This window comes from Kogia breviceps, chromosome 2 (assembly GCF_026419965.1).
Source record: "Kogia breviceps isolate mKogBre1 chromosome 2, mKogBre1 haplotype 1, whole genome shotgun sequence".
Lineage (NCBI taxonomy): Eukaryota > Metazoa > Chordata > Mammalia > Artiodactyla > Physeteridae > Kogia > Kogia breviceps.
In genome coordinates, this window is record NC_081311.1 from 24121617 (window position 1) to 24146618 (window position 25002).

Here is a 25002-nt window from a genome sequence, read left to right on the forward strand (position 1 = left end):
CTGAGAAAAAAAAAAAAAAAATACCATTTACGACTAGATGAATACAGAATTTAAACTGTGGCTTTAAATTTGCTGAGGAACGCCAGGTCATGCAGAGATTGGTGTACATGCACTATTGTTCAAAGTAATGCCCAAGAGAAGCATGCCATGAGTTCAGAGAGGCCTCATACAAGAGAACGCAGGATAAATCACAGTATGAGATAAGGAGAACAAAGAATAAAAGGAGGACCAGTATGTCTCTTTGCTACAAAAACAGGGAAGACCTGACTTTAGGACCATACGTATCTTCACTGCCCAACCTTCTAGGGCCATGTCAGATTTGATTGTAAGGAGCAGCCACATTTGGGTTGATCCATTCAAGTAGATCGCACAACCTTTTTGAATGTGTGTGTGAACCTTCGCCTTACAGAACTTAGAACTCAATACTTGAAACTTCCTAGTGGCCGTACTGGAGGAAGTCCCAGAAAGGAGGAGGGTTTTCTTTTCATATCTAGTGATTAAGCGAAGGATGGGAAATCACTTGGAAAAGTCAGCTCATGGTCAGAGATCCTTATGAAAAAAGATGGCAGTATTCCTAGTATTCTGGGGTACGCTTCCTGGAATTCTTAAGAAAATATTTTAAACCCTTGGCAGAGTATTCTGGGTAACATGACAGAGTCATTTGTATGCCACATTTTTTTTAATGTATTCAGTCCACGAGGACAGGGGTTTCTTCTAGATTTGTTCATCTAGAATACTATCTGGCACGTAGGTACCACTAGTTTTTTTTAATAGTATAACTTTTCAAAGGTCTTGCTGGGACCCTAGATCCTTGGGATTTCTCTCTCATTGTATCTCTGTTGTCTAACTCTCTCCATATATACATGTATATCTATGTGTACATATATACGTGTACATATGACTATACACACAAATACTTACATATATATTCACTATACATATATATACATATTTATCAAATCATTTGTATTTTAGAAATAAAGTTTATGTTATGATATTGCCTTTGAACATCCAGAGTTTGTATTTATACAACATATTGTTGCTGTGTATCTACCAAACGATGAGGCTTTAGACTCCAAGCATTACTAACATACTATATCTTAAATACTGTCTATGGCTCAAACAGCTAAACTTGCATACAATAGTGTTAACTCTTAATTAATAAAGTGACTTGATAGCAACAACAGAGTCCATTTGTTATCACAGGAAATTTAATTAGAAATTTAGATGGTGAGACAATTCTGTTTTGGAGGATATTTTAGGAGAACAAAAAGAAATTGCTGAAAAAACTCAAATTAAAGCTCTACTTCCTGAGTAACAAATTCTACAAGAAATCCTTGTTTACACTGTACAACAGAACTGTCCAGAGAAGTTCTATCATGGCACAAGTTGGCCTCTAAAGACATCAGTTACGAATACAATATACCCCTTGGGAAGATTGTAGCAGCGCCTCATAGGGTTTGACATCATGTCTTTCAATTTCCAACAACAGAGCCTACGTCCCTAACACGTGGATTATGCTCAAAAATGAGCGTTAAGTCTTTAAAAGACACAGTTCTCACCCTTGAAGTTAGAGAGAAGGTTGTACGGGCAATTTGGAAAATTCAGAAAGAATTAAAGAAGATAATTTAAAATCACTCTTTGTTGCACTTGTTCCAAATAATTTTAAAGACATTTTGTGGGGCCACCCAAATTTTCTGTTATGAACATTTTTAATATAATGTGGACACTGGGAATCCTATAGACTCTTTTTATAGACATGGAACCCCTTTGTAGTGTTTCTGCTGAATTTCCTAGGACTGGACTTTTGTCCATTTGTTCTGTTTGTTTTCTCCAATTTGTGCACCATTTTCCATCATGGCTGGGTTCTTTCTGTCATTCTGAAAGCTCAGAGGAGTGCTTGGTCATCCCTCTGGATACGAGGATGGAAGCGGAGGGAAGGAGCATGGCAAAGTGGTCCAGTCTGGGGCTAGATTACAACATTTGATCAAAACTGCACAGCTGCAGTTATAAAAGATTTTACAACTGATCACTCCGGGAAAAAAAGTAAAGCACAGGAATTAGCCATTTGCCCTTGTATTTGCCTCCTCCGCAAAGCTCATCAGTCTCATATCAGGAAAAGATTGATTCAAACTATAAAGAAATTAATGAACACAAAGGTTAAAAGAAGAGCAGTGTCCCCAAGAGTAAGAAGATGACAGCGTTCCCCCAAACTAGCCCAGGAGCATTGTATGAGCCTGTCTGTGACAAGTCCACAATATAGCAAATTCCCCTTAATCTTGCCCAGCAGACGCCCTTCATTCTGTCTAGCAAATAATTAAAGTGTAAGATATTCCAGTCTCTTGGGAGTAGGGGAGGTGGAGAGCAGTGGCTTCGTATTGCTGGTGAAGGGTTCCCACAACTATTCCTCCACACCCCCCTACCAACAGCAGTGCACACAAACACGCATAATCAACTTTTTAAGAATTAAACTTTGATACAATTTTAGAAGACATCAAATTATTATTATCTTCTTTAATATTCAGAAAGTACTTTGGAGCTTTTTACAGCTTTAAGATCTATATCTCTACCATCTATTCTCAGTGTAAAGGAGTGTAGAAAAATTTTCACAGCAAATTAATCTGAAGTGGAACAACAGCAACTCTGTGTGTGTGTGTGTATCACAGATTCTAGGAGGTTCCCTTAAAACATTCCCTGTTTCCAGTAAGTTGGCTGTTTTTTTCCCTCTGTCCCCATCCCTAGTTCCTTACTAGGCTGTTCTGGAAAGAGAGAAAACACATCGAAAGACTGAAGCTTTCTGTTTGCTTGGGTTTTGGATAAACGGAAATATGTTACAATACTTTAATTTTATGAGAAACCTTAACTTTTCAATTAGAAGCCCAGCTTGTCTAATCCTGTCAGTAGCCTCTTGAATTGGTGGGTGTTGCATAAATATGTCCATCTTACAGATGAGGAAACTTTGGTCCAGACACTGAAATGCTTTCATGTAAGCCTCCCTGGGGAAAGTCCATGGCCTCCGTGGAAGGAGAACCCAGGTCTCCAGGCTCCTTTTGACCACAGACAAAGAAGTACTCACGTCATAATTTGGGTCTCCACGCCTGCCTCCACCAGAGCTCCGTCCACAAAAAGAGGAACCGAAGTGAAACCGTACTTGTTCCAGGAGTGGCCCTCGTCAAAACTCACCCTGGGTTGGAAACAAGTAGATGGAAGAGACAGCTGAAAATCAAACCACACTATTTTGCAACCAGTTTTCAGGTGATTAAATTCTCCTCTGTATCTCCCTTTCTGGCAGTTTGGATTATCAATAGGTATTAATCTTCAACATCTCCCTATATTATTATGAGATTTGATCAAAACTGCATTTCCTGGCCCAGGCACAGACAGCACCAAGAGCTGCAGAAATAGTTCAACATCTCAGAATTGAAGGAAAAATACCACCCAGGCGGGGGAGCTTAGCGGCTGGAGTGTCAAGTACTCAGGATGGAACCCGAGGTTCAATTTACAGCACAATCAATTCAGCCTCTGGAGTCACTGACACAGATAAATTCAGTAGTGTGAGGTTAACCCTATGGGGGGGGGGGAGGTGTGTGTCTTTCAGTTCAAACCTTAAAAATAGCAATTTCCTATTTGTTCAGAATGGATGAAGTATCATTTTCCCTCCCCGATGCCACTTTAAGGGGCTTTTAGGGACGAGTATTGAGTGTCTGAGATGTTCTGGGCAACACTGTTCCATCTTTTGACCAACGGTAAGAGGAAGGTCTGGCCCTTTGTGGACACAGCATCTGAAACTCTTTAAAGGGATGCTGCTAGTGGAGAGGATTTGAGCAACCTTGAGCAGTTGCTTCCTTCCCTTTCTTGATATTATCGAGTTCCCTACTGCCCCTTGATTTAACTGGAGGACAAAGCCCAAAGACCATCTCCTCTGAGAAGCTTTTTCCAACACTCCTCCTTCCCCAAGGCAGCTTTATTTGCTTCATTTTCTGTGATTCTTTTGGCCTGGTTAATTCTTAATTTTTCTCTGACTTCACAACACAGGATTCTGAGTTCAACTGTAGAAACTTTATTTTCCTACAACACCCAGGCCTTCCCCTATCATAGTGCTGAGTGATGACTTCTTAACTCGTCTTGAATCCCTCCATTCAACATTATAATCTTGGGAATTCAGGGGTCACATATGTCTTGTGCATTGTCTGACCCCCCCCCCCCAGATATCACCTACATATCTTTATTACAATGCTTACCTGATATTACATACATAGTTTCAAAAGATATGTCTGACTCTCCCACTGAACTGTGATCTTTTTGAGGTCAAAGATTACACTGTTCACTTTTGCATTCCTAAAATTAGCAGAAACACTGGCACATGGTACTATATAGATGTTAAATGAATATATGAATGAAAGAAATAAGAAGTAATTCAGGAAACTCTTTTAATCCATCCAATAATTTTTCAAGCATTCCTTCCTTACAATAGCATCCATGAATTAGATGTGAATCCCCGTCCCCATTACTAGTCAACCTACTCAGTCTATTCTCTGGATATTACTTGTCTCTCTATCTTATCCTCTCTTCCCAAATAAACCAATCTTGAAAGAAAGTCAATCTCTTTACCCAGCTAGAAAAACTAGTCTCACTCAATAAGAAGTTTTGTATTTCTGGTATACTGAGGCCTACTTCTACAAACAAAAAGCAGGCAGTGGTTATAAAAGTTTTTATGAGGTCCTAAATTATCAGTATCTGTCTTGACTTTTTATGAACAACTTTACCGAGATATTTTTGACATACAGAAACTGTATATATTTAAAGTGTATAACTTGATGCTTTGATATAGATAGGTAGATAGGGATATAGTGAAACATTGGCCACAGTGAAGCTGGTTTCTGAGGGGGTGGGAGTGGAGGGTGGGTAGGAGGAAGAAATGAGATGTTGCTCAGAGGGTACAAAGTTTCAGTTATGCAAGATGAATGAGTTCTTGGAGATCTAACGTATAGCCCAATGATCTAATGTATAGACAAGTCAATATTGTCTTGACTTTCAAGGACTTGGCCATTTCAGTCTTTTTTTTTTTTTTTTTTTTTTTTTTATAGGCTGAAGGCTAAATAATCACTGAAGCTGAACCAGAGGAACCAGATCTGAACTGCTTCTCTTGGAAATGAGTTTCTCATTCAAAAGTGAAAACAAAAGCATAATTGGGAATGGACTTACCTTGCATGCTATGTACCCTCCTGCTTCCTAAAACAATTGTAGATATTTCAAAGTCTGTCACGGCCACTAACTAGTTAAGTCTGTCTGGTAAGTCCAGAAGGTATAAAAAGATATTTGTTTAGTTTTTGGTTTGTTTATTTTGATGACTTTGGATTGATTATTGTCTTGATAGGAAGAAGCCAAAGTGGTTGAAGACCTCCGTCCTTATCTCATTCTCAGAGTTTCCTTACTGATGAAGGTCCGTTATTAACATTAGCAGAAAAAAATTGCAGTGAGTGCCACCACATCCCAGGGAAGGAGACGCCTTCATACCACTGCCATTAACAGGGCAGAGGACAGTCATCTGTACTTTATACATGAAGATAAGACACCACAAAGTAATAGAAACAGAGGGACTGTCACAGCCTTCTGAGCTCTGAGTTCTAAGATGTAATCTCCAAAGAAAAACTAAGCCCAAGGTGGAGAGATAGGGTGTGGAAGATAAAAGCATGCTGTATGAACTGAATCCATATGGAAGAAACAAAAGCATGGATTAGATGGAAGAATGGGATCAGCAAGAACACTACAAAATGCCAATATCCAGGTGGAAAGGCTAGCATATACAATAACCAAAGTCTAAGGATGACATAAAATTAGCACAGGCCAGGGGACAGTTCTCCAGAGCCAGGGTGAGGAATGAATGCTGTGACTAGAATTTATGGTCAACGTACCACTAGGAAGCCCAGGTTTGTGCTATTCAGGTGACTTTCTGAGATCAGTAACTAACACCCGAATATTTCATGCTGAGATAATTATTAAAACCAAAACAAAACTCCTAAAGAAACTCCAAAAAATACATTATAAAATTTAATCTCTTGAGTATGAGAAACTTGGGTCTGTCATTTGTGAGAGCTATTCTTTCAGATGACTAGGAGTTTTTAGATGTTCTGAAGTAACTGTATTGGATGGTAACCCCATGGGACCCACCTTCTCCTCCTCTATTCAATAGCTCATTAATGGCCAAGACAAAGGAATTGGGAATCTCTTATTAGGCCCACAGGTGAAATTGAAATTGATAAGACTGCCAGTACTCAGGGAGACAGGGGTAAAGTAACAATTGACCTCTAAATAGTGACAAGACAGGACTATAGAACCAAAAGAAAATTAGAATTCACCTAGCAAATATTTATTGACATCTGCCATCTACCATCTACCACTGCCTGGTTGGCAGTGGCCACTGTTCTGGGCATATAGCAATGAACAAGAAAGGGAAGGCCCTAGCTTCAGTGGAACGTACATTCTAGTTTGAGGAGACAAACAATATGTAGAAAATAATGGATACAAAAAATATGTTAAAAATAAGCGTCATGAAGACAGTTCAAATAGAGGGATATGATAGTGAGTGAAGCTACTTTGTACTGAAAATTTAAGAAAGTTCTCCCTGAGGAGGTGACATTTAAACTGAGATCTGAATGATAGTAAGGAATTTGCTATGCAAAGATCAAGGTGAGAGCCGTTCTGGAGGGCAGACCTGGTGTGAAATGAAGTTGCTGTACGGGAAGAACAGAAAGATGATTGGTGGTTGTAGATTAGTGGGAAAGGGATTCATAGGAGGAAATGGAGTCAAGAAAATAAGGCCGGGCCAGGTTACAAAGGACCTTGTTCCCAGCTGAAATGGGAGAGAGATGATTTGATTTAACCTTTACAAGATGGTTTCTTTGTGGTGAATGGATTGTCAGGCCCCAAAGTTGATGCAAGGAGATGAATTGGTGGGAGAGGCATGGCAATTATAAGAGACCAAGTAAGAGAAGGGGCTTGGATAATGGTTTTAATAGTGGACATAGAAAGGGATGAAAGGTTGAGGATATTTTTACACGTAAAGTCAATAGGACTTGTAGGCTATTTTTACAGATGAAGTCAATAGGATTTTGCTTGAACAAAAGAGAGAAGTCGCAGACAACATGGTTTTGGGGGGTTAAGCAACTGGGAAAGGGAAATGTAAAGAACAGGAGAAGCAAAGCTTTTTGTTTATTTGTTTGTTTCTGTTTGGTCCACAGTAAGGTTGAGATGTTTTTTGGATTTCCGTGTTGTAACACTGTCAAGAGGACCTCTGGATGGATGGATTCGGACTTCTGGAGACAGATCTAAGCCAGGGATGTAGATTTGGGTGTCACTTATAGAAGAGGACCAACTTAAAGCAGAATGCTTCATTAAAATGAAAAAAACAAAGAGCCCCACACCAGAGAAAGGAAAAAGAGTAACTAATGAAAAGCTCAAGCTGGAAAAAAACAAAACAAAACAAAACAAAACTCAGGTGATTGTCAATCACAAGGTAAATATTTTCCAGCAATGTCCCTATTGTGATAATCAAAGGCACTGTGAGTGTAGCGTGTGTTCACAGACAGGTAGCATGAATAATAAAAGAAATTATCCTTCCACCAGATCCTCAATACTATGTTCAGTTTCAGTCACTGTAGAAAACTGACAATGAATGTGATTAAAAGTAAGAAACCAGTTGTTCTAGAAACAGGTTATATGATTTGAAGATAGCTTAGGGGAAAGAAGAATAAGAGCTGAATAAACCATCACCTTTTAACTTTTTTAGTAAGAAAGCTTCCAAATAGTTCAACACAAAAAAATAATTCTATTGTGGCCTACTGAAAAGGAGTAACATCTGTGAATGAAATCAGAGAGAATGTGGATAGATGCATGAAAATATCAATTCAACAATACAGATAGAATAAGGTAAAAAGAGATTTCTATTCTCATAATTGTTCTAAAAAGGAAAGTCAAATATTTGAACAAGAATGTAAGTTCCCAAGTATTTTGTCTTGTCCTTTGGTATATCCCAGCCCCTCTACTCGTGCTGGATGAATTGTATAGGCTCAATGAATATGTGAGAAATAAATGAACAAATGCATGCAATCTGTCTTGAATTGTGTATCTGTTCATTTCCCAGAACTTAGAAAGCCTAGACAGAGCCATCTCTTGAGGTCCTTTTTAGGTGTAGGACTCTAAAAATCGCATGCATTTCTGGAGCTGACTTACTCTGCATAGGTCTGGGCAGCAGAACAAGGACTGATGGACAGAAATTACAAGTAGATTCATTATTGCTCAGCACAAACAATCTTCCTAACAACCAAAGCCAATAAACGGGGTGGAAACTCATTCAAATTGGTGAGCTTTGTGCCGTCCTGGTGAAGTGGGATGTCACTCTTAGGTGTCACAGAGGTATCTGCTGTAATATGTGTGAAACTAGACTACTTGCCCTCCAAGACCCTTCCTTACTCCATGAATTAATGACTTTATAATATTGAGGTAAGAGCCACTAAAAGGAATAGAATCTTCCAAGAACAATGAGAGTCCTCCCCAGAACACTCTAGCACAGAAATCGAGTTACAATGGCCATTGAGGATCAATGTTCCTCCCTTTGGTGAGGTGCATTGCTCTGTTTGTTATTATCCCAAACGCATGAGGTGATGGCATTGTAGCCACACAGAAGTCCTTCAGAGTAGCACATGCACTTTCGCCTCTCAGAGGCACATATTGGCTGGAACTATTGTTTTCATGTGAATGTTTCTATGAACAAAACACCAGTGTTCACCACCATTTACAGAAGAGCAAAGGAACAAAAATGGCCAGGTGATGTTTTGTTTTTAGTTTCCAAGAATCTCCCTTTGAAAGGAGACACTGACATCTTCTCAGGGCTAAGCAAACAGTAGGACCCCAGTTTACCCTCGGATGAGTAGCTGTGTCTATTGTGAGTTTTCATTAGAGCACTGCATTCCATGGGGCGCCATTGTTCATTTCACTCTAATGCTTCTAAGGTACAAAGGTAATACTGGTAATACTGGATGGAGGGCTTACCTGAAATAGCACTTATGTTCTAATCTCAATGCATCTAAATGTACATGGTCACAAACGGATGGGTTCATTTGTATGCTGTTTTGTCTTCATGCATATCTAGCTACCTATCATTTCAATTTATAGGCAACAGCATGCCTTGTTAGCCTAGCTAACGTTTCCCCAGCTTTTCAATTATGATTCTCATTTTCTCTGAAAGGCGATGTAGCTATTATTTACATTTGAGAGCCACTATACCCTTGTGGGAGAGTGGGTAGGCCAGTATCTTTCTCCTATGCAAATATATATACATTTGTATATGCTACCAAAATAATGTCAGTGAGTCCAAGACCTACTACAGAAAAGAACAATGAACAGATCACTTAACCTTTCTTCCACTTCAAATGAGCTCTGTGTTTACCCTGAACGTTGTAACTTAATTAGAAGCTACTGGTGATGAAGAAACTGCATTTGAGTTTCACAAGCTTGCAATTCATAAGCCAGCCAGAGACAAAATCAGTCAAGGAGTTTATAAGGAAACATTGATGATAATGATAAGGTCAGGCCCTTACAGAACACTTACTTAGCCTCGAAAGATAAGTACAAAATGCACAGGGAGATCAGCTCGGTGCTTTGTGACCACTTAGAGGGGTGGGATAGGGAGGGTAGCAGGGAGACACAAGAGGGAGGGGATATGGGGATATATGTATACGTATAGCTGATTCATTTTGTTATACAACAGAAACTAACACAACAATGTAAAGCAATTATACTCCAATAAAGATGTTTAAAAAATAATAAAATTAAAAAAAAAAAGAATTTCTGAATGAGTTAAGTGCCACTGTTTGCTAGCACACACACGCAGTAGCTGGCACTTAACCGTGGCAGGGACTATTTTGGAGAAGGGCATTCACAGACAGGCAAGTAAGCAGAAGTATCTAAGTTCAGGGAAGCACTTGTAGCATTTATGATAAATGACAGCACCAACATCCTTTAAATGGAGAAAATTCTATTTCCAAAGCTTAGTTTGAAAAAATCATCTCTAATCCTTTGTAAATTGAAATAGGTGAACAAATGGAGGGTAGTATTATCATTACTATTATAAGAGGAAATTCAATGGGATGTAGCTATTTTTCTGAGCTCAATAAATATTTTTTACCAACAAGAGAGATATTTCATGGAATAAGGGGAAACTCAAACTTTGTGTTAATGCCTTTGAGAGGCAGGATTTGATCCTACTTATATATATATATATATATATATATATATATATATATATATATATATATATATATATATATCCCTGAGTGAATACTGATTTTCCCAACTTGGATGGTTTCTCTCCAGAAATTCCTAGACTAGCACTCCTTCTAGAAGTGATCAGGACTCTGGAGAGAAACCACTGCAGAACAGACTGAATGGTCAGATGTAAGGATGCTAAGATTGGCCAAAGCCAAAACTTTCTCTAATCCTCTGCTCCATGCCAATGTGCTCTCCTCTCCTGTCACCAAAAAGAAATAACAACAATAGCAAACTCCTGTTTTCCTTAGGACAAGGCAACTTTTGTGTAAACGTCTCTAAAATTCAACCACGAAGTGAGCGCTAAGTCCCTACCACATGAAGGAGAGAGAGCAGGAAGGTGACAGTCAAGGGTAAGATGGGATTGCCACCCTCTTCTCCCAGGACTGAAGGGGAAGAAATCTGCCAGCTGCATCTGTCTGCAGGGCATTTATCAACTATGTCATTGAGATTTAGATAGAGGTGCTTAGAACACAATGATAACGACTAAGGAATGTTACTTTTCTTGGTTAAAAAACAACAAACTTGTCTTAAGAGTCAAGCTGCCCGCCCTGAGAGTATAAGTCCTACTCAGTCCTCAATAGAGAACTCTTCTCACCATAGAGAGAGAGGTCTCGTTAGTAGAAGGAATTACCTACAGATTCAACCTGAACCCCTTAAACTGGCGTTTAAGTTCTTCTGAGGCCTACCCACCATTACTTACTCACATGCTTGATTCTAACCACATACAGTCTTCTGAGTACTCCCTACATCTCCTGAATTCCAGGCTTGGTCAGAGTTTTCCCTTCCCTTGGCTTTCCTCCCATCACTTCTCCTACTCCTAGAATCCTTTTATCAAGGATAAGCCCTCACGTCACCTGCTGCACAAAGACCCCCTCACACACCGGCGGGGGGCTCTATCCGGCCTCAGGATTCCAGCAATGCACACAGTCAGCATCCTTTCGTAGACATTGCTTAGATTTCCGGTAATATGTGGACTGCCTAAGCTCCTTATCTTAACTACGATCTCCCAGAGGACAGGGACCATGTGATAAGCCTCTGTGTACCCATTAAAGTGTCTGGAAAATTGGCAGGTAAAAGAGGAGAGCATCCATGATAGAAACCCAACTTGGTGCTACAAGGTACTAGCTGTGTAGACCTGAGCAAAGTATTTAGCATGTCTGCATTTTAATGCTATGATAAAAAGAGTACCCACAGGAAAATGCATAGGGTGGTGTCAAGAAGTAACTTAGGTAATTCATGGAAAGGGCCTAGAACAGTGCCTGGAATTTAATAATCCCTGAGTAAATGCTGACTCTCATTACTATCAATTCCACTCTTCTGATACTACCCAAAAGTTATAAAATCAGTAGTAAAAGGATGATAAACAATTACATTAGGAACTTTTTCAAGCTCATGCTTGAGTTGGCAGAGCACTGTTTTTGTGTGTGTGTGTGTGTGTGTTTTGTTTTTGTTTTGTCTTTTCTACAAACGGCTTTAACTTAATAATTGGCCAAACTACGAGAAACTTCAAATCCTTGCCAAGGTGGTTGAAGCTTGAATTAGGTACCTGGGGATCCTAAGCTGATTTTTTTCTTTTCCTGATTACAAACTGATGCTTCTAAGTAAAACTCTTATTCTAAAAGGGTTAGTCTCCCCAAATCAAGGGCCTGGGAGTTATGACAGCATCCATCTTCCAGCCCATGGTGAACCCAACAACTGTATTCTAGATAGCATTCCCTCTACTACCAAACATTCACTCTTTCAAATATTCATTCTGCTGAATTTGAAGCCTGAAATTCTTTCCCTTCAGGATATAAACATACACAATACTTATCCATCCTTTGCCAAAAACAAAAACATCATCATCATCTTAATAATCATCATCACAATAATATATTCTCACTCAACTCTTTGTCTTCCCTGGAAGGTCTTACATACATACACTCAACTGCATTCCATAATCTACTTTCTTGGGAAGAATTATCTATATTGTCTCTACTTTACTTCATTCTTTATCATTCATTCATCCATTCATTCATATATTGCACTCTACCTTTCAACCCCACCTCTCTTGTGAATCTACCCTAACGACAATCACCAATGACCCCTTACATTGCTTAATTCTAGATCGTCTTTCACTCCGTAAAATCTATTCTGATTATAGAATTTGGTGCTATTTATCACCCCTTCCTTCAGCATCCATGAAAACATTTCACCTGTGTTTTTATCTCTTTTGGCTATTTCTCCTTAGCCTCTCCTATAATTTCTTCCTCTGCTCTGCATGTTGGTATTCAACAGTATTCCACAGGGGTCCCTGTTTTCTCCTTTTTGTACCCACTTTCATGAGGCATGCAGCCTACTGACATGGCTTTAACTACCACCTAATGGCTAGTGACTCCCAATCTAAAGTGTTATCCCAGACCTCTCTCCTGACCTTCAGATGAATGTATCTGACAACTAATCTTCATCTCTGCTTGAATATTCCTAGATATCTCAACTTCAACTGGTCTAGAACTGAACTTAGTATTTGCTACATGCATCTAACCCTCTTCTTACAGCAATGTCCAGCACCTGTATTTTGGATTCTTAATCTTGGCTGCTTGAACTTGAAGGTCCTTCCTGCACATTTTTGGCTCATCTGAGCACCCATTCCTACCACCCCCCTGTATCCAATATACTTTCCCATCTAAATCATCTGGTCTGCTACTGTTACAAAAGAGTTGGATGATGTAATGTACATCAAATGGATGGATGGATAAAGAAATGGAGGAAGAAAGGGGTAAAATGGGTAGAAAATCATGCAGAATAACTTGTCCCAACCTTTTCCACTAAAAAGTTGCTCATTAATAGGGTAGGGATCTGTCCTTACCACAAATGCCTGACTGGCAGAGGTGTGTGTTTCATGGCCACGAGGGCTCCACCCCAGTCTAGGAACCAGACATTGTACTCTTCGTCAAAGATCTGGAACAGCAACAACAATAACGATCATAGCAATGCCTTACATTTGCATAGTGCTTGACAGTTTACAAAGTTTTTCACATATATTGTTACATCTAGATTCTGCCCCTTCCAACAACCCTATCAGGAAGTTTGGCAAGTAATGTCATCCCCATTCAATAGATGAGGGAATGGGCTTGTAGAGAACAAATAATTGTCCCTCGGCAACTCAAATGACATTTCCAGGGCTCTTTCCCCTAGTACTGTGAGCCAGTGTGCCACAAGAAGTTCAGGCAACAAGACTCATGCTCAACTAGAAAACTCAATGGAAAATGTGACTTCAAAAACTTCCCCCCCGTCTTTTCATCTGAGTAACTTACTACTCAGCTTTCTCTTTCTCATCTTTACAAATGAGACGTTTGCTAATTTATAAATGGTCTGTGTCTTTCTCATCTTTTCAAATGAGACGTTTGCTAATTTATAACTGGTGTCTTATAAACATTTATAATGTTTGTAAATTATCTATGAATTTAAAGGACAATTCCTTTTAGACCTGGAGACATTATGATCTATGTGATGACTGAGTTCTCAGATTTAGCCACTACCTCCGAAATTCCCATGCAAGTTGGATGAAGACTTAAGTTTAGTGCTAGGGGATCCTCACTCTAAATGCTCACTGGGACACCATGCTTCCTTGGACCCAGAGTTACTGATTCTCTGATTTATTTGTCTATTACCTATTCATCCATCCACTCACTCATTCACTCATTCAGTGATCCATCCATCCATCTACACAGGCATTTACTAGGCACCTACCATGATGCAAGTCTCAGAGCCTTAGCTTAGACCTAACCCCACATATAGCAACACTTCTACAGTTTATGACTTTTAAGTCTCCAACCTAAGACAGGAAAAATATTTCTCCACCAGAGAACCAGTTCTCTCCTCTAGATCATCTAGAGGAAAGTGGAATTGGAGACTTCCTGTAGCTCTTAACCACTAATGGTGGCTCTTACAGCCTGGATGGAGAGGTTGGGATGGTGGGTTAAGTGAGAAGTACTAGAAGGGGTAAGAAAGTATAAGTAGACTTAAAAGGGAGAGAATAGGAGGATTGGTGTCTCCTACAAACATGCCCTAGGGAACACCACAGAGAAAAGTAAATGGACTCTCAGGCATAAACCTTTCAATTGGTTTGATTTCTCATATTTGCCTTTAAATGCCCACACTAATGGTGAGCCTTAATGCACAAAAGACTTAAGGGATATTCATTTACATGTCAGATATAAACATAGACTCTGAGCCTGTAATGCTAGCTTTTCTCTCCAGAGCTCAAAGCCACATAATAGAAACACTAGACTGAAGTCTGAGGGTAAGGACTCTACAAGAAGATTCTTGGCACTGAGGAGGAGAGAGAAGTTATTTTCTTCACGCTTTCCTCTCTGTTGTATCATTTTGGCCACAGCTAATTCTTGCCCTGTCCAGTAATGTAGTGGAAGCTGGAATCCTTAGCTGTTTGGGAAAAGAGAAAAGAAAACCAAAGCGGTGACAACATAAGGAAGGAATGTAACAGTGGCCACCTGGCCAGGTGAGCTATTTCTTGTGTTGGAGGGACAATGGTTTGTCTGTTGGGAGTTTCTAGACCAGAAGAGTTGATATTCCAGTTGCTACCCCATTCGGCATTTGTAAGAGAGTATCTTATATTTTGAAGGTATGTTCTTATTTATGTGTCTGTTCCTCATCTACTTGATTCCCTTGTGGGCAGGAATCTTAACTTATTCTTTGTTGTAGGCCTTACAGTAGTTAATATAGGACTTGTGTCTAGTAGGTCCTGGGAAATTTTTTTTTGACAGTGGTAGTAGTGACAGTGGTGGCGATGATAATGTTGGTGATGGTGATGATGATCTTCACTAAGGGACCCAAACAGAAGCTTGTGCAATTAGATTTCAGGTGGTGGCTTCACCTTCATCGCTAAGACATTTAGTGCTCTTCCTTTGTCTTCCTCAGATGGAAACCTTCTCATTTTTAAGACTTAGTAGAATGTCACCTCTTCTTGTGGAGCCTTTCCCAGTTTCCCCAAGTAGAATCAATTCCTCCCTCTTCTCTGCAAATAATGCCACTAAAATAACACAATCACTCTAAACTACAGTGAGTTATTTATGAACCTGTTTCCTCTGCTTCATTCTGAGCTCCATGAGGAAAGGGACTCCAAAGTATTCAACTGCCTCCTCAGGTTTATACTTGACACCCCGTTGACATTGTATAAATCTGTGTTGTCCAATATAGTAGCCACATGGGACAATTTAAATTTAAATTGATTAAAATAAATAAAATAAAACATTCAGTTCCTCTGTCACACTAGCCACATTGCAAGTGTTCAATAGCCACACGGGATGGTATAGATGCAGAACATTTCCATCATTGCTCAAAGTTCTATTGGACAGTGCTGCAAGAAAAAGTTTGTAAAATTGAATTTTTCCTGTGGTCATGTAACTATTAAGCTGTCTCATACTTAATAAAAGATGGGCCTACATAATACTGACGCCATCACAGACTTCCACGGCTTTGCTGGTCTTAGCGTTCTACTGCCTTCCTCTTGTAGATAAAGAAACAGACCCAGAAAGGTAAAGAGACCTACTTGCCAAGACCCTGTGGCACATGAATGATAGAAACTGTTTTATTGGCTGCATCTACTCACACCAGCATGGTAATTAGCATCCGGTGACTGTTCCATACATGTTGCTGAATGAAAGAATGAACAAATTGGGAAAATCCCAGTTTTTCTTATTCCCTGCCCAGCTCTTCCCATTTTACCCCATTGCCCATCTAATCTGCCAGCTACATTGACCAAATAGAAAAGCTGCTTCAGTTTTTTTGCACCCAAAAAGTCATAACAAGACTGAGAATCTATAAGAAAGATGGCAGAACTTGCCCTAAATGGCTCCTCCCTGTCCCTGAATCTCCCAGTTACCTGTCTCCAAGTGTTGCCCCCATCGGAAGAGATGAACACGCTGATATCAGTATATGAGAGCTCTGGACCAATGTTGCCTGAAACAGAAGCAGAACATTTGAAATTGTCAGGCAGTTTACAGGTTATGTGTGCTTGGGGTTGGGTGAGGGGGTAGCAGAGAGTAAATATTTTCCAAGTTATTTTTCGAATAGATTCATACAGTCTGTCTTTGATGCCATATCAAAAACCCAGCAGGAAGATAACTTAACATGGGAAAAAAATGAATAAATAAATAATATGACAGGGATGTATCTTTCAATGGTAACACTCAAAGACCAAATATTGATAAGCTTGGACCTCTTGAACTACTCATTCATACCATTAATCTCTTGAAAATTAATGTTGATGGTGGCAAAGAGAAGAGTAAACAATCATGTTGCCTCTAGGAACACCTTCCTCCTCACGTATAACCTTAGCCTATGAAAAACTGGTGCGTGTATGAGTGCGTGTGTGAGTGTGTGTGTGTGTATGTGTGTGTTTCCAAGTTAAACTTGCCAAAATGTTTCCTGAGTGCCAAGCAGTTGAGTAATCCATTAGTATAGACTATGTAACTAAGATTATACAGTGCCCAAAAGAATATGACAATTTTCAGCAGATCACAGCCACCCAGCATGGCAGGAGAAGTCACCTGGTTTATGCCTAGCCTGACCACACTTACTGCCTTTATCCCTTCACACCGTTTTTCCCTCTCCCTTTCTTTTTCTTCCCCTTGTATCAATACTTCATCACCTTGTGGTTATTTTTATTAAAAAAAAAGAAGGTGGTTAAGATTTCCTAGTCTATCTATATTGCCCAAGTTTGCCCACACAAGCCCCCGAGCCCAGAACAGTGCCCCAAACTTAGAAGTGAGTTGCTCAATAAATAACTGTGCAACAAATGAATGAGTAAACAAATGAATGAATCATGTTCTGATGTTGATGTGCATTTGGGGAGGTCTTGAGAAGCAGGAAAAGTATCCTAAACATGAAAGAATTTATCACTGAGGCTGATATTTTTTCTTTAAAAATAGCATGAAGGGAATGTTAGCTCCCTTCACATCAGTAGCCTAAATAAGAGCACAATAACAATGCAATAATGAAAATGTTAATTGAGCTGCTGACATTTAATGCTTCAAAATGAGAATTTAAAGGCAGGCTACAGCTTGTCAAGCTCCCATCAGCGTCAGGGAGCACACAGCTAGCCTACTTGTTTTGACACTCAGGCTTCCAAAAATACCCCTGGGGCTCAGGGCTCAGGCAGTCAGTAGCAGTGGAGTGGGGACAGGCATGGTGAGAGGTTCTGAGGAGCTGTGTCTGGAATTTGGAATTCAACTCTTCAGATCCAGGTTTTCGAAGACACAGATGAAGAAAGAAAAGAGGGACGGGGCAGAAAATGTCAACTTGAGTCTTTTAATGATGGCGGCCTGGGACATTGTGCTAAGAAGAATCCTGAAGCCATATTTGGTTTCAACAGAATAGAGTACGGTGATCTACTATTGACGTCTACCAAGGGTGGTAGAGAAAGGGGGAAGCAGGTATAAAGTTCCCCTAGAGCTGGAATCTGCCAGCCCTGTCATGGCTTCTTAGGCTCTGTCTGATCACCTCTTGCCCTCTTCAGGAGTTGGTTCTTGCCTACTTCTTAAGCCTCTCTTTCAGAGCTTGACCCAGATTGATTTGGGAGGTGTGGTGGTGGTGGTGAGAATCCAAGGCTCCCAGTGAAGACTGTTTTGGAAGTATCTTGGGTCAATCGAAAGGATCCCTGGAACAAATGCTGCTGATCACAGGGACTAGAAAGTCAGTTCCCAGAGGAAAGGACAGAGGTGTCCAGGATGATTTGACCTTTGAACATGTTCAGTCCCTAAGTGGACCCGTGGGAAGGAACTCTCTGATAGGGAGAGTCAGGGTTATGGCGTCAGAGAAGAAAGATCTGAATAATGTGCCTCACTGGCTAAAGCAGAACTGGAGGGGGGCTTCCCAAGGTGGCCTCTAGTCAGATTGGAGGAAGAGGTAGCTGGCCCCCGCTCAAGTGGTGTGATAGGAGGGAGAAATGGGGAGCTCCTCTCAGCAACAGCTTAGCTTGGAAATCACAGAGGTGCTGCTACCCTTTTGGGCATGCGTAAACAATACACTTTTAAGCCCTATGTCCTCCCAGGGCTACCTTTCTCTGCTCCTTAGTTAGACACGTGTAAAGGAAAGAAAGAAAGAGAGAGACAGACTGAGAGAGACTGAGAGAGAGAGAGAGAGAAAGAGAGAAACTCTTAACATCCCCTGGGGTTAGAGATGCTTCTCTCGCCACCACCAATGCCCACTCAGGGTGATTAAGTGCAGGGGGAAGCAGACAGTGCACAAGCCACTGCAGGAAAGGAAAGCACCTCCATGGAGGGGACAACACAAGGGTACGAACATTCAGAATGTATAGGAAGCATGGCAGGGAGCCTGGGGTAGCTGTGGAGTGGGCACGTGAAGAGGCTCAGGGCTAGGTCTGGCTGAATGGCTACTGGACAGACTAGACTTGGAGCCAGAGGGAGTGTGAGTGAGGGCACAACGCCTGTCCCCCCTGCCCTCCATCCTTCCGTTGTAAATCGAGGACAAGAGTAATTGCCTTTTCTACATCATAGGGCCATTGTGCAATCAAGACAAGGAAAGTGCTTTGCACACCTTAGGGCCCTGGGAGGATGTGAGGCCTCGACTACTAGCTTGAAACCACAGTGGTAAGGACAGTAAGACCCTAGTGCTTCTGATGGCCAGACTGTCCAGACTTGAATTCCATCTGCCTTCTGAGATGGCCTCAACTGGAGTTTGAGATGAATGCCCAGGTGTCCTGCCGTTCCCCACAGCTTCCGTGAGCCCTCACCTCAGGGAGAGGTGGAAGGATGCGGTGAGCAGTGAGGAGTGGAGAGGAGATAGGCCAGGATGACTGACACCTGAAGGCAGGTGAAATGCATGGATGTGGAAAAGGATCCTGGAGAGACAGGCTCCACTCAGGCCAATGAAGCCATCCTAGGATAACTTCGTAATTATTCTCCCGATAGCGAACAGCCCCCCAGGGAGAGCGGGCAAGCAGGGTAAGGAGAAGCTGGGAACGAGAAGGCATGTGCCGGTGACCTAGCACCGGCTTTTCATCAGGATCTTGTCAGCTGTGTTACGTCCCTCTCAATGCAAAGCAGCATACAAAGTTACAGGAGTGACAAAGGGAGAGAAAAGGAATTAGTAAATTCTCATGTATGTGGACAAAAAAGTTTCAAAATCCAATCCCTAATGTCTACGTGTCTGTTAGTTTACAAAGACTTAGCACTAGAGTAATTTAGAGGCACGTGACGGTCTCAGGTAATAACAAACACAACGAACCTACCTATGCTCTCAGCCCTCAGTGGGATCTTCCATCTCTAATTCTTACAACACACTCACAAGGCAGGAAAAAAAAAAACCAAAAAACCTCATTTGCAGATGAGGAAAATGGAGCTCCGGGGTTAAAGAACTAAGCCAAATTCATAAGGCTCGTAAGTGTCAGAGGTCAGCTTGGAAAGCAGGACTACAGGGTTCCTGAGTGCATTCATTCATTCCGTGGATGCAGAGTGAATGCATATTATTCATGGATTCTCTTGAAGGAGATGTGCAAACCATAGTTCTAAATTTCTGTAACATTAACAATGATAATAGGTGACATGTATTGAGTATTCGATATGTCCTAGGCACTATTCTGAACACTTGAAACCCATTGCTTCATTTAATACTACAATTCCATTATGTTGGTATTATTATTCCCACTTTGCCAATGAAAACACCAACGTTCAGAGTGGTTAAGGCACATAGAACAATGCCTGGATACATAGTTAGCATTTATATTTTATTATTGATTACTATTTTCCAGTGTTCCTTCCACTCCAGTCCAGGGTCTCCTACAGGCCTTGAGGAGAGGCAGAGAGCACACCAGTCCCAGAGCTGGGAGGTCCAGTCGGCATGGATGATGGTGTGTGGGGTTCACTCCCCCACCCAGGAGAACACCAGTAGAGCCTGCCCTCATCTCTCACTGTCCTGGGCTCCCCGAAGCCAGTGGTGTTAAATATGGTGGCTCCAGTTCCTACGGGGTGGAGGGGAGTAGTCTGAGGTGTCAGAAGGCTATGCTAGCTGTCAACCCGATTCGAGTGGATGGTCACCGGTGGTGCTAAAAAAGTTCATACAGTTGGAGGCTTGGAGAAGGAAGTCACGTCTACAAGAGCAGTAACTCCAGCGGCTGCAGCTTCAGGTTGATGAGAGCAAACAGACTAAACCATCTCAGAAAGTTGCTGTGAATTTATCTGCTTTCATTAGAAAAACAGCGCCTCATAGCAGAGCTCTAACTTCGAAGATTAGAGGCCTGCCTTGCTTTATGCCGTCAATGTATTCCTGAAAAGGTGTGTGGAAATCAAATGCGCGCTAATCAGAGCACTTTCCCCCCAGAGACTTTCATTTTCATCTCGGAGTTGTTTTATCTTCATTTCTGATAGATGTTCAGCGGACAGTGGTTCCAACAATACAAACTGGAGCTTTTCTGCCCTTTCTCCCCGGCTCTCAGCCAAGTGGTTAATCATGTGTAAACAAACCTTTACATGCACCAGAGACCTCCTGATTAAAAACAGCTCTGGGGTGAAACCCTTTGTAAAGAATCCTGTGTGTAAAAAGAAAACTACCCCAACTTACACTTGGTGAGCTAGGAAGTTCATCTATCACGTTTTCTTAAAGTGAGAATTCCCTATTACAAACAACCTTTCTGATCTATCAGTTTTCTTGGAGAGGAACTCTGGCCTCTTGCTAAGCACAGGGTACTGCCCTGTGACCATGTGAGATGTTGCATTCACCAAAAGTTGCAAGCGTCTGGAGCTCTTTTACTGGGCTATTAGATTGGCCTTGGGGTCCCACAGATCTTGCCTATTTTCTGGGAGGAGGGCCCATAGCTTTTATCTGATGCTCAAATGATTCCAAAGAGGTCATAACATATTCCAGAAGCCCTCAGTGAGGAAGAAGCCCAGGGAGTGTCTTCCTTACCTGTGGCTACCACGAGCCCTGGAGCCGTCTCCTTGCTGGAGATTCTCCCTGAGGAATACGGATTTTCAGAGATCTGCAAGTGTAGGTGTAGGGAGCAGAAGGGCTGAAACAGAGGAGGACAAAGTAGCTTCATTCCAGGAAGCTCCTGACATGCACCCCTGCCCCACCAGATATGGGGCTCCCAGGTGTTCAGCGTCCAGAAACAGCACGGATTGGATGTGAGCCACTCACTTAGTTTGGGGCACAAGTCATCTCTCCCTGAACAGCTGATATGTTCCCATCAGAAGCTGCCCTCAGCACCATTCATAGGCCCCATCCTGTCCCTGTTCCTGTCACAACTGTAGGCTTCCCCTCTCTTCCTCTACCCTACCCCATCCATCAAGGTGCAGTTCATAGTCAGCCTTATGAAGCCTCCCAGACCATTCCTTCCCACAGGATGACACTGATCTTCTCCCACCACTGACCTTGGCCATCATGCTCTGCTTCTCGGAGCCCTAACGGGCCACTGGGAGCAGTGAAGTGGGGAAGTTAAGTGAGACAGTCTCAGGCCCTCTACCCTCCTCTTCAACCAGATGGTCCCTGGTTCTGCTTTATGTATTTGGGTCCTGTTTATAATTTTACTTTGAATTTTACTTAAAATGTTTGAAGCCATTATTTGAAACTCATATAAGTTTGTGTTCTTTATTCATTTACTTATTTATCCCTTTTTGAGTTTCTTTAAAAGGATTAGGGATTTATAGACACCATAAAATAAATAAAAATAAATGAATTGTGAAATCGGGGAAAGGAGGAAATTAGGTTAATACAATAAGATGAATCCATGGGAAAAAAATTCTTGCTGTCACCAGTTCTTGCATGTAGGCAGGCATCTGTCTCTGACCTTCCTAGTACCCCAAATCAGAAGCATGGAGCTGGACTGAAAACTACAAAAGGGGAAAGGCCCTGTTAATCCTATCTACCACTGTATTCCCAGTTTCTAGCATAATGTCTAGAATATACAGTAAGTGGCCAAAGGCAACTTTTTTTGCGAAGGGGAAACATAACCATTTCTGGGACCTTAGAAAATTTTCTCAAATGGGTCCTCTTTTTTTTTTTTTTTTTTTTTTTCTGGTAAGTGGGCCTCTCACTGCCATGGCCTCTCCTGCTGCGGAGCACAGGCTCCGGACGCACAGGCTCAGCGGCCATGGCTCACGGGCCCAGCCACTCCGTGGCACGTGGGATCCTCCCGGACCGGGGCACGAACCTGTGTCCACTGCATCGGTAGGCGGACTCTCAACCACTGCGCCACCAGGGAAGCCCTCAAATGGGTCCTCTTTAAGAGGGCACTGAGAGTTGTGAATTTCACTGTTAATTAGCTGTCTTCCCTCCTCACATGGAGTTGCACCTCCATGGTGCCTACCCCAATACTCCATACAGCTGGAACCCTGGGAATGCTGAGAGATTAACTCTGTCCCATGTGGACATACCAGCCTGACATTCCACGGGCTTCCAAGGCAAATTTTGCTTCCCGTGCCCACCATCAAGCACTTATCATCAAGCACTGTATCATACCGGCATCAGCTAATAGGTATTTACCACTACTGAGCTCTGTCTGGGACCCTTGGGTACGGGCTCTTTCCCTTATGTTCCTTTATCTTCCTAGGAGTTGGAGCACATAGTATATTCTCAGTAAAGGTTTGTGGAATTCAACTGAACTTTCCATCCAAGTGATATGGCAGTCTGAGTCCACAGGTCAATGCCCTGGGACCTGTAGGAAATCCCTGCTCAGCACCAGCCAAGATCCTAAGCCCTCCTTGATGGAAGAAAGCCCCCGGTGGAGCATCCCCAGGTAACCAGCCTGCCCTGTGGTCTCACATGAGACCGGGCGACTGACCAGCAGGCAGTGTACTGGGCTTCCTCTCAGGTCCACGTCTGGAGCTTGCAGGAGGCGCCAATCCCTGCCCTTGTTGTAAGTGATGTATGTCTTCACTTGGTCATCCACCTTCTTGTTTGCCAGGAATATCCCTTTGATACCTGCTACCTAGGAAAAAGGGCGAGAGATGGAGAATCTGTTGGGCCAAAATGCCTATAGTTTTGGAGAGGCCCTGGGAGAAGCCCCAGCATTTTCCACAGCATGTTGGGGGTACAACAGAGGAAAAGAGGAGGAACACGGTGAGAAGTGTCACATGCCACGTGGTCTCCAAAAGAAGTTTAAGTTCATCTCTGCTCCCTCCACCCCCGCAAACCAGATGTCCCATTCCCCTCTTATTCATCTGCTTTGCCCTACTCTACAGGTCTCTGCACGTTGTTCAGAGGGCTTTACCCTTAATTAACTATCAACATTCCCTCTGGGGTGGGAGTGGTTGATAACAACTGAACGAGTTACTCCTTCTAGAGAACATGTGGGATTAACAGATACAGGCTACTGTATATAAAATAGATAAAACAACAAAGACCTGCTGTGTAGCACGGGGAACTATATTCGGTATCTTGTAATAACCTATAATGGAAAAGAATCTGAAAAAGACTATATATATATGTATATATACATACATATCTATGTATAACTGAATCACTTTGCCGTACACTTAAAACATTGTAAATCAACTGTACTTCAATAAAAATTTAAGATAAATAAATAAAAACAGAGAACATGGGATTTTGCTCATGAGGGGCTTGTTGACAGGTTTTCAAGGCATCAAGGTATAATCTGTAATGGTAGAAGTCCAGGTGTCCTGATTAATAGTGAGGTGGATATTTGGGGGCAGGTGACCCTGCTTGGCGACCTGGCCCCTATCACTGGCTGTGCCACCAGCTCACCGTGTGACTTTGGATAATTCCCATATTATCTTGGGTCTCAGCCAATGGTCACTTTGAAAGAGCCCTTCCCCTCCGTTTTTTCCTCAGTCAGCTGGCAAAGGATACAACAGATAATGCTGTATATTATCTGTACAACAGACCACTCTTGCCAGAGTTCCGATGTATTGGGATTTGCAAACCCTTGATATTCTGAAGGAAGAAGAGTATCACCACAAAACAAGTAGGTAGAGAATGAGGACATTTATGATCCAGAAGCGTTCGAGAATAAGTACAGATTTGACTCACTTTTATTTCTTCTATGCCTACATCTGGGCAATAAGAAGAGATATTTAGAATGACAGCAATCTATGTCAAAGAAACATTCATTCCCTTGACTTTTGGTTCAAGTTCCAGGATTTTCCAAAGGAAGGGTAATTCAAATTGTTTAAATATATATAAATAAGAGGGAGAATGGCAGGTTTTCTGGATTACACTCAGATATCTCAAATTTTTTTTTTTTTTTTTTTTTTTTTTTTTTTTTTTTTAGTAGTACACAGGCCTCTCACTGCTGTGGCCTCTCCCGCTGCAGAGCACAGGCTCCAGATGTGCAGGCTCAGCGGCCATGGCTCACGGGCCCAGCCACTCCGCAGCATGTGGGATCTTCCCGGACCGGGACACGAACCCGTGTCCCCTGCATCAGCAGGCGGACTCCCAACCACTGTGCCACCAGGGAAGCCCAATCTCAAATTTTTAACTGTACTTATCCCCATTATTTGAGGGTCCTCATGAATTGAGGTTTACTGCAGTTCTGAGAGGATGCCAGTGAGAACAAAGGGAAGGAATTTCACAGAAGTGAGTTCTTTTGTTTTAACGACATAATTTACCTGATGCAATGAGAAGTGCTTTTCTTTTTTTTTTAAGTAACCTGACTGGCCTTGAAAGAGAATAGAGAATGCCAACCCAAATACA

General features: G+C 41.8%; 1 protein-coding gene across 1 annotated transcript in view; it reads right to left on the bottom strand.

The window, feature by feature from the left end:
- The window catches only part of SORCS3 (sortilin related VPS10 domain containing receptor 3), a 592231-nt gene that overhangs the window by 70397 nt on the left and 496832 nt on the right, over positions 1-25002 (bottom strand). Inside the window, exons 10-14 of the mRNA XM_059052766.2 lie at positions 23129-23275; positions 21256-21358; positions 16214-16290; positions 13178-13269; positions 3077-3184 (exon numbers count right to left, since the gene is read on the bottom strand). Coding sequence (XP_058908749.1) covers positions 3077-3184; positions 13178-13269; positions 16214-16290; positions 21256-21358; positions 23129-23275 — 527 coding nt within the window. The remainder of the gene's footprint in view (positions 1-3076; positions 3185-13177; positions 13270-16213; positions 16291-21255; positions 21359-23128; positions 23276-25002) is intronic.